The following is a 10,792-nucleotide window of genomic DNA, read 5'->3' as shown; positions in this document are numbered from 1 at the left end:
AAAATAATACAACATATCAATATATGTATATTATTTTAGAAACTTTTATTATATTAGTTTTAATATTTTTGATTTTTTATATGAACCGAGGTATAATATAGTACAGGGTTACCGCGTCTAAGACCCATTTTAGACCCACTATATAGATAAGCCAGTCTTATAAATCATATGAATTAATATTGAATTTTATTACGTAATTTTATAGGCGAAGTTGGGAAAAATCTAAGTTTATTAATTAATAATTGTATTTTGCCTTTATTGCATATTACATATTATTAAATAAAAACAATTATAAGTACATATTATAATACTAAACTTTCATTATAAATACTAATTATTATTACCAATTAGTTATCATTTTATTATATTTTTAATTTATAATTTAATTAATATTATATATGATTAATATTCTCTTTATAATATTAGTATAGATAAAAAAAATCAGTGATATTCGTTTGTTTTTTATTTTAAAATTAGTATTCTGGAAATATACTACTAATACTCATAAGTCATAACATTGTATAATATATTATATTAAACTAGTACACATTTTTGGTTTTTCAAAACGAATTTATTTTTAAATTTTACCAAAAAAGTTTGATAATATCATTTTTTTGTCTTATAACCGAAGTAGCTCACTACTTTTATAATCGATAATTTTCTTCGTGTATTTGGATACGTACATTCCAGGTGATTATTGTGAGTCTAATAAGCCTCTGAATGTTATATCCGTGACTCTTATAAGCTACGTCATCTTTAAATTTATTGTAGTTCATTATTTACCTAATTGGATTTATCACAGAGTAGGTATTCTATGATCAATGATAATCTATGTCGCTTTTAACCGTAAATCCGTTAAATATTTTGTCTAACTATTACGAATTACGATTAATTTATGAAAATGTAGTTTGTCAGTTCTTTTTTAGATATTGAAGGGAATTATTGTACATTGCATATTAAAAAATTATATTAAAATGAATTCATTATATTTCAAATTTTATAAAATGTCGTTTACACATTAAAAAAATGAGAATAAATATGAAAAGTTTTATCAAGAAGATAATTTTGTACTTAAAAATATTTTTTTTTTTTAGTTTAGAATACGAATTTTTTTGCAATTACAAGAACTTACTTTTGGTTGAAAATACTTGCAATTGATTGCAAATACTTTCCATTTATTGTAAATACTTGCCAACTTACAATCTGACTATGTTCGTGCGTATGAACATAATAATACATAATGTTTAATGTTTAATGTACATAATATAACAATATATATATATAATAAATTACTAGCTGAATTACTCGGCTTCGCTCGTGTGTTAATTAATCGATTTGTATGTATACATTGGTTTTTTAATTTTTTTTTATTATAATCAAACTGTTTAAAGCCTAGCCATTTAATATATAATATTTTTTATAATTTGACTATTTTAACTTAATTTATGATATTTATAACTGAAATAACAAATAAAATTAAATTAGAAATAATAAGAGTGTTTTACTCGTACTCATTCGGTACATCCTTGTGAAAAAAAAATCGTTAAATTATTTAAATTACGCTAAAAAAACTTAACCTTTGAATACTCTTCCTCCCCTTAGACAAAAAAATGAAAAATCGGGTGACGTGATGACACTCAGAATAGAGTTTGGAATATCTCTGTGAAAAAAAATTGGAAAAAAGTTAAATAGTGTAGTTACAAAATAAAAAAGCTTATTATTCTTTTAAGAATAGTATATTATGGTATTCAGACGTTTACGAATAAATATTTGTTTTTCTGTTTTGGTTTACTCAACAAATTCTATAGTCTGTCGCTTATCATAATATTTCGTCGTCACTTACGTGTTGACTGATCTCAGAATCTGTACTATACGAGTAATGTACGAATCGTTCCACTCAAATCGTCATAAATATTAATGTAAGTAGATACGACGGATTCTACGACAAACGATGTACACAGTTTACTCTGAAATTCAAAATAGGCAGAAAAAATATTATATTTACTACAAAATCTCTTTTTAACACAATTTATAGTTATAAATATGCTCTTATGGTAATTAAATATTTATTTTGTAAATTCTATTAGGTTTTGTATTTTGCATTATATTTCGCGTTACAGAACAGAATATAAGTTGGTTTATGATTACGATTAACAATTAAAATGATAATATTATATTGATGGTCAATAAATATGTTCATGTATAATTATTTTACAACCTAACACCACCACTTCGGTTAATCATAATTCCGTACGTGGTTGGTTTACAATAGGCGGTGGACTGTGGACGAACACACAATCGCGCGTTTACATTTGACCATGTATACAGGGCGATTTTTTTTTTAACCTCAAAAGTAAATGTCGATTTGATAGAAAACGTTGTTGGAAATATTTTGTTTTCACATAATTTTAAAAACAACGTTTTTGGAAAAAAAAATCATATTTCATCGTCATAAATGTTTAAAAAACAAACGTTGATACGTTCCAAGTAAATGAGTGTTTACCTTAAAGAGAACCACCGTGTACGTTGCGTACACACGAGTTTGTGTGTGTATGTGTGTGTGTGTGTGTGTGTGTGTGTGTGTGCGTACCAGTTTTCTTGTGCGTGGTTTATTATTATTTTTATTTTTGTTTCCACAACCTATTAATTATAAACATGAGAGAATTACACAAAGATAAGGAGAATGGTAGCGGTAACAATTATTCCCTTCTGTGTGTAATCGCGCTCTTAAAACCAAGATTAGGGACCGGGGATAAATACTAGCCACTGAACACCGGACCGGAACGTCAGTCATCTTACGGACACGAGACACACGGTGCAACATTACACAGCTCGGCCTTTCCATAGTTCTACAACAGCTGAGTAAACGTTGTCGTCAAGATCGTGATTTTCACCCGCACCCAGTAACACGCTATCCCGACAATTGTTCGACTTCGACTGCGTACCTATTGTACATCTCATTCGAAGTTCTTCGTCGATATAATATATTTTATATTAGCTAAAACCGGAGAATAGAGAAAATGTCGGAAGACGCCTTCATCGTATCGCCCACCAGAAAACACACAGGCACCGTGAGTAATATAACAACTGTCGACAAGAGACAATAGTTTTTAATTCAAATTTTTTGATTTCAGATCATATTTTTGCACGGGCTTGGAGAAAATGGGTACGTAAACACCGAATAGTATTTAATTTTAAAAAAAAATAACAAATAATTTAAGCAATTTTAAAGGCACTTAAAGAGCCGCTAACCATGTGTAATCTTTTAAATGTACCTATTATTATTGATATACACGACGAGTTGTCTTCCGTTCGAAACTTGTTGGTAAAGCATTTAAACAATATTTTTCTTCGCATATATACATAATAATATATTATATTATAATACACACTTATTTATCATGATTTTTTTTTATAACTTTTTAAACTTGTTTGTTTAGTTACCGTAAAATTTTCATTAATATTGTCTAAAGAGTAAAGAGGTACGTACATTATACGTATGTTACAAACCGGTAAATGTGTATAAAACGCTCACCGTAGTTCGTTTGTTGTTAAATAAATCGCAGTAATTATAATATGTATTATATTATACTCATTCACTCGCATACTCGAACTCTATACATATTTATTATTTCTATATTGTGATTGCGAGAGAAGAGATTAATCCTCGGGTGTAAATTATTTTAAAAATATACACTTTTTTTATTTGTTTTAATTGGATATAATAGTTTTTTTTTATTACAGTTGCTTTTTTTTTTTACATTTACCTATACAATAATGATTTATTCATAATACCTAGAAGAAAAATTTAGAAATTTTAATTTTAAATTTATATTAAATTTATGGTTTTTGACATTATAAAATGTATTTAGTTAAACATTTTTATTCAATCATATATTTAAAAATTAAAATGCAATCGTGAAAAACAATTGTTAGGCTCGGTAGTCCTAAAGTGTAATATTATTATGTTCCCTATATAGAAACATTTAATGGAAGTTTCAAATCAACATGCGAGATTGCATTTGTTGTTGATTTTACGTTAAATTAACATAAACGGGACCGTTTTTTTTTATAAAGTTACTCTTATGTTTTAGTAACATGTAATACATATTAGCTATAGGAATCGCAATATTATACGAGATTGGAAATAATTAAATGATTTAGTGTTTTTTTTATTTAAATTTCGCAAAATGTGCGCATTGCCAATTTAATATAATTCTATAACAAGTTATGACAATATTATTACAGGAAATTCTGTAATTCTTTTTCCTAATGTTCACGCAAAATTATTATTATCAAAAACACAATATAAAGTATTATATTCGTAACAATTACTGTTTTCCTGTTAATGGTACGTACACGAACACAATATAGTTGTTTTCATTTATTTCTTAACATTTATTTCAAGTAATTTCACAAAAGTTTAAATTTAACTGGGAGTGTTTAAAAATGTACTCAGACTGTTATTTATTTATTTAAAAGTTTTAGTTATATCGAATTTATGGATTGTAACTTGTAAGTCCTATTACAGTTAATGCCCACGTGAAACGTTTTTAAAACTATTTATTTTATTTACTCAGAATCTAGCGATTTAAAAAAAAAAATGGCTTACCTCTTATAAAGCCTGTTCGATTATTCGTTAAATGCTTATATAATTATGACTTATTTAAATAAACTTAATTTCAAGTTTGATTATTTCAACTAACAAATTTTAATAACACCCTAAACTAATATGAATTACATGATGTCTATTACACATGCACTTATAGTATTTAGGTACCTATCTATCTTATTCAAATAAATTGTATAGTAATACATTATATACATATTAAGTTAATAACATAATATTAATTATTAACGGACATCGCATATGATTTAATAATCAGTAAGTTGCAATTGAGTTGAAAAATGGTAATCAATGATTTAGATTTGGCACCGTTTTTACTATGGAACTTTGTTTTTTCCCGTCGCCCGAACAATTAAGTTACAAATTTACAATTTAAGGTTTAACAAAACCCCAATGCTTATTGGAGATGCAGAGAAAACATTCGTTGACGATAAATTTATTTTATTCCGTTATTTAGTTTTGGTTGTAAGGAATTTCACTCCACGTTTATCACCCCGGTTAGGTTAGGTTTTTATTCTAGTTTTCTACTGCACATAACTACTCTACAGTAATTCTTGTTGCCCCGACTTATCCCCCAATTAAATAATAATCAGTCGTATGGTTTATGAACGTTGGCGTTTTATCGATTAAATTGTGCTACCAGTAGGAAACAACAAACACGAACAATTATTTATAATATGCACAAAAAACGCGTTCGATGATGTTTATAGAAAATTAAAATATATACATGTTCAATACTTCTTTGGTAGATAACTGTGCACAGGTACAGCAAATAATTGATTAGAAAGTTTAAAAATAATACAATTCTATTATTCAAATATAAATGCATTATAGGTACGCATAGCTTTTCTATGAATAGGTTTGGATAAGAACATTAAAAACTAGATTTAAAAGTTCGCCAGGTTCAAACATTTTTGTTTTCTGCACAACAGCGCGTGTACTCTTCGTGTACGAAACTTAATATTATATCTTGACCACTGACTGAATCCTATTAAATTTGCTTACTACTTTGAAATATAAATAAAAATAGCAATGTATAAGTTGCACATATTTTGTTTTATGCATCGAGAATTCAAAGTATATATAATTGTATATTGCATACATTTGCATATTATATTAAATATTATAGATTTTTATTGTGATCTTTCCTCAGTTAGTATAGTACGATTTAATTTTTTTATTGATTGTGTTTTAATAAAGGAAGTTACTTGGAAAAATATGATCAGATTTGTTCGTATTTGTTGTTTTAGATAACTTTGAATTGCATGTAGATTCATTAATTACCTAATTATAAATGTATTTTTTAATAATTTAAAATGCACTTATTACATTTAACTATATAACAAGTAAAAACAATATAGGTAATATTAGTGTTCTTATTTTATAGTTCTTACATTAATGCAATAAAATCTATACCTTGATTATTATATTTTCTTGTTTCACGATCGGTACACGTCATTCGTAAGACACTCAAATAAAAAAAAAACGATGTTTATTAACGTCAATTTCCATAGCGGAACAAAATATACCGAAAAATCCGCACATATTATTATAATATAAGCAAATCACTTGCTACATAACACTATGTTATTATTATAATATACGCAGGTGTCTACAATAAGTTTTTTAATCTATAAAATATTATGAATTCAATTAAAAACTGTCGGCGCGCTGTGTGCGTGTCCGTCCGTTATCGGATTCGAGTATTATTTATAACACGCGTTTTAATATGATATCCGATTCTAACAAATTAACAGATGCGCATCAACTGTAACAGTTTTTGCTATTATATTATTTTAACGCGTTGTTTGCGTGGATCTGCATATACGACGTATACGATAGACGGAGACGTTTCGTACTTTTCATGTGATGTGATCGGATTCAATCATATAAATATTCCGTGGCCGATTGTTACATAAAGTTTTTTATATTACAATATCGCATAATTATAATTAGTAACGTGATATATAATAATATTAATCGCACGACTTTGAGAACTCAAGGGGTTAACGAGCCGTTACACTTTGAGTCGCGTTCATGCAGACTACAATATTATAGGAGCACACCTATTAATAAATTATAATATTACCTATATTATTATTATTATTAATATTATTATTATTATTATCACTCTTATTTCAAAATATCATACTGTTATTAATTTTATTAGTATTATTATTCACTATGAGTCACCCAGTCGAATTGGTGTAGGTGCGGTAGGTCTCGTAAATAAAATAATTAAATTTAAAAAACATAATTTGGAAGAATTTAACAATATGTATAACAATAATATATTAGTATACTTATAATATAATTTCACTATATGTTGTTTATAATTGTGTTTTGTTCACAGGGAAAACTGGAAGCAAGTGCTCTCCAAAATGGTCAAACCCAACGTCAAAGTGATCTGCCTCAATGCGTGAGTATATATTGTCTCTAACCCCGCTTCGGTAGAAAAATATATTAGGATACACTTAAAATTAAAATATGTTCTTTAACAGTATTAAAGTACAATTAATTCGGATCAAGTTGCCAAACTTGACATACCTATCATTATTTAAAATAATAATAATTTAAATTAAATAATTATTAAGATTTGAAAAATTATAAAACAAAATAATTTTTAAATAACCGTAGAGCGTGGCATGATTTAATTCAATGTACATACTCGTATGATTTTGTTCTATAAGCGCCTTTAATATATTCAAATTTGAAACGCGAGATATAATTTTTATGAAGTTTCAATGAGTCAAGCTTGTGTCATTTGATTAACTCTATTAATAAAAATAGATGAGTGTAATTTATAAAATGAAATACAATAATTTGTAAATGCAATTGAAATGTGTACACAAACGTACATATATATATATATATGCAGTTATACATAGTAATATACTCATATGTATTTATAACTCACTCTCATTCACAGAAAGAAAATTCCGCTCACACTTAACAAGGGTTTCCCGACAGCAGCGTGGTTTGACTTAGCGTCGCTGGACGAGAACAAAATGGAAGACGAGACGAGTATCATGCGGGCAGTCGAAAAGCTGCATGACATCATCGACGAAGAGATCTCTTCGTCCAAAGTGTCGGCCACTAAGACCATGTTGGCCGGTTTCTCGCAGGGTGGCGCCCTGGCTATGTATGCCGCACTTACCTACCACAAACGGTTAGCCGCCGTCATGGTCATGTCCAGCTGGCCGGTGCTCCGGCATACTATGCCCGATGTGAGTATGATTTGAGGCTCTAACAAGCGGGTGAAAACTGAAATCCTCGTCCGGCAAGCTGATAAAAAGTTGAAAAAAAACTACGGGGAAACTACCCATTCAAAATTTTTAAAATTAAAAATAACAAAAATCCTCGCTATATACACTATTTCAATGTCTATAATAATATTTTGTTCAGTATCGAATCGAAATTCTAATCTAATGCATTTATCACTCCGTGCATCTATTCTCGATCACAGTTTTCGTATTCTTGTGCACTTGTCATTCACGCGATTCGTTCGTTTTCGTTTTAAACGAGAAAAAATATAATTATGAAACCATTATTATACATAACAGTATATAACATATTCATGTCCATCGATCGCCTCCAAAAACTACGAGAATTTATCACCAATGACACATGACAGTTTTTCTTCTTGTGTTATCAATACAGGCGGCCATCAACAATACCAACACGCCGATGTTGCAGTGCCATGGAACCGAAGATCCGGTAATTTTCTACAAATGGGGTCAACTATTGGCAGAATCCCTCAAGGAAATGAACCCCAAGCACGAGTTTAAATCGTACGAAGGTTTGATGCACGCCGTAAACGATCAGGTATAAAAAAGTCAATTTAATAGAACGAATTCAGGGATGATGTTATATTATTATAAATATAATTTTATTGTTATGATTAACTATATCGTTTTGTGGAGGAAATAAAATATTATTTCGTTTCATTGATATGACGTAACAGTAGGATTAACACAATTATTTGTCTACAACAATTTGGACACCATTCAATATCAGACCACAGTGTAACCGTTATGGGGGGTGATCATGTATTAAATTGAAATTTTCAAGTAATTTTATGTACCAACTTACAGTATTAGTATAGAAAACTTATAGGGTGTCCTAGTTAGGCATCCACTAAATAACAAGTTGTCATTTTCACCTCTCTCTCACTCTTGAAATAAAACCAATGCTACACTATTAGTACTAGAGTTCATCTGCATTAATTAAATCGATTAATTATTTGACTCGAAATTCAAAAGCATATAACACGTGATCGTAAATACGAAGTCTAACGAGTATTATCAGCGATCTAGTTGAAAATATTACTTTGAATGTATGCCTATAAATACGTTGTTCATGCCGGGTGGATCACACACCATCTTCATTAATCCTATCAATGATTTTAGGTACATATTACATAATTGATAATATTGAAATATTCACGATTACTTATAATACCTACAAAATAATAAAAAATTATTGAGTGATTTATTTTTTAAATACATTTTAAAGGAATAATCAGGGATTTATTTTCTTTTTTACACCCATCCGAAAGAATACACTACAATTATGTACCAATTCGAAAAAAATCAGTACACCACCGTTTGTATGGAGTACTGGGTACCTATTATTTGGTTACCTACACGACACTGATAAATTTTTAAAATGTTTTTCATTTAATAATTCAAATATCACCTTATTGTTGGTATTATTTTATGCATTAAAAAATTCCACGATTATGATCGTGTTATTAGTAATAACTGTTAAGAGCATGAATCAAGAATGTACAAATTAGATCTGAAAATAGTAATGCTAATTTTTCCTTTTCACTTCGTATGTATGTAACATCATTCACGTCGAATAAAACGTGCACTATAGAATAATAATAGTATTGATGGTAATTAATAATAAATAATAATACGCATTTACATAGGTACTGAATTATCTTAATGACCTATTGCTGCGTTTACATAATGCGTTAGTTGTAAAATCACATGACCAACATACAATTGAATTTTTATCAATTTTTTTTTTTTGTATATTTAGGAATTACAAGATGTCAAGAATTTCATCAACAAAATATTCCCTTGATCAAATTATACATTATTCAGGAAAATTTATGTAGAATGAATATATAGTTCAAAAACGTCTGAGAATTTGCAAATACATAATTTATTAGTTGTATATTTTTTATTATATGTTTAAGAATATGATTTTTGTGTTCATGTATTATTTTTGTTATTTTATCGTCATTTATGTGTTGACTTGTAATACGAGCAATTATATTTAACATGTCACAGGGACAAAATATAAATAAAAATGTAAAATAAAACATGTGTCTTTTTTTTTACAAACACTTAAAGGTACTCGGAAATTCGTTAATACAAATACAAATTTTAAAATATAAATATATGTTTTCTATCAGAAACAAAACTATTGAATAATAAAAAAAAAAATAGTTTCAAATTACGTGTTATAACTATTGTGCAATTTATATTATCTCGAATATTAATTAATTAACTATTCATTTCGCAGGTTGGCTTGATTGTATTTTGTATTTAACATTATTAAACTGTTTATAATAAAACGTTATAAATCATTAACACAAATTTAGGAGAAAATAAAACAACGTTCAAACTTCAAACGTATTAAAAAAAAAAAATCAATTTTTTCGTTTTCGAGAGACGCGATTTTTAACACGGTCTGTACGCGATAAATCATAAATTATCACCGTCTGTGCATATCATTATTAATATTTAATTTAGATAGGTAGGCTATTATACATGCTATGCACATGGGCGGTGGCCTGCGGACTAATTATAAACATGTTTAGATAAGTTTTTCAATCGGTAAATATCTCACGCTCTACGACTCGCGACTTGTGCAACAATATAATAATTAATAATTATTATATTATACGGCCATAAGCGTGATGATGGTTATTTGCAATTTTTTCACCAAGTCTATCATCATGAGCTTTGGTGGGTCTTGGGTCAGCTATAGATAGGTTTATTATTATATATTTATATTATACTCTTTTCGTGTTGATTATAATATAACTACCATCACTTGGGGAAATAAAACCCGAAATTTTGTAACCATGGCCGGTCGACCACTTACTCGCGTAATAATATAATCACTCGGTTTGAAAAAAAATACAAA

The 10,792-nt window shown here is 28.2% G+C and overlaps 1 protein-coding gene and 1 long non-coding RNA gene across 2 annotated transcripts; one reads left to right on the top strand and one right to left on the bottom strand.

The window, feature by feature from the left end:
- Positions 1–1,128: 1,128 nt before the first annotated feature.
- On the bottom strand, positions 1,129–2,158 carry LOC132930273 (uncharacterized). Its single transcript, XR_009662207.1, has 2 exons — positions 1,844–2,158; positions 1,129–1,660 (listed from the first exon to the last, which is right to left on the bottom strand). It is a non-coding gene; the product is annotated as an uncharacterized LOC132930273 (long non-coding RNA).
- A 596-nt stretch (positions 2,159–2,754) lies between these two features.
- LOC132930272 (acyl-protein thioesterase 1-like) lies at positions 2,755–9,962 on the top strand. The gene is made up of 6 exons (XM_060996047.1): positions 2,755–3,071; positions 3,135–3,166; positions 6,981–7,046; positions 7,557–7,854; positions 8,288–8,452; positions 9,677–9,962. Exons 1-6 carry the CDS (start codon positions 3,021–3,023, stop codon positions 9,719–9,721), a joined length of 657 nt encoding a protein of 218 aa, XP_060852030.1. The 5' UTR covers positions 2,755–3,020; the 3' UTR covers positions 9,722–9,962.
- Positions 9,963–10,792: the final 830 nt, after the last annotated feature.

Source organism: Rhopalosiphum padi, chromosome 4 (assembly GCF_020882245.1).
Source record: "Rhopalosiphum padi isolate XX-2018 chromosome 4, ASM2088224v1, whole genome shotgun sequence".
In the NCBI taxonomy this organism is placed as follows: Eukaryota; Metazoa; Arthropoda; class Insecta; order Hemiptera; family Aphididae; genus Rhopalosiphum; species Rhopalosiphum padi.
Note: the sequence above shows the minus strand (reverse complement) of the source record. Positions and strands in the feature narration are given on the sequence as shown.

Excerpts from the sequence above, each read along its gene's own strand:
- LOC132930272 (XM_060996047.1), top strand. The coding sequence starts at position 3,021 with ATGTCGGAAGACGCCTTCATCGTATCGCCCACCAGAAAACACACAGGC. Across the intron at positions 7,047-7,556 it reads AAAGTGATCTGCCTCAATGC|AAAGAAAATTCCGCTCACAC; the intron begins GTGAGTATATAT and ends TCTCATTCACAG. Across the intron at positions 8,453-9,676 it reads TGCACGCCGTAAACGATCAG|GAATTACAAGATGTCAAGAA; the intron begins GTATAAAAAAGT and ends TTGTATATTTAG.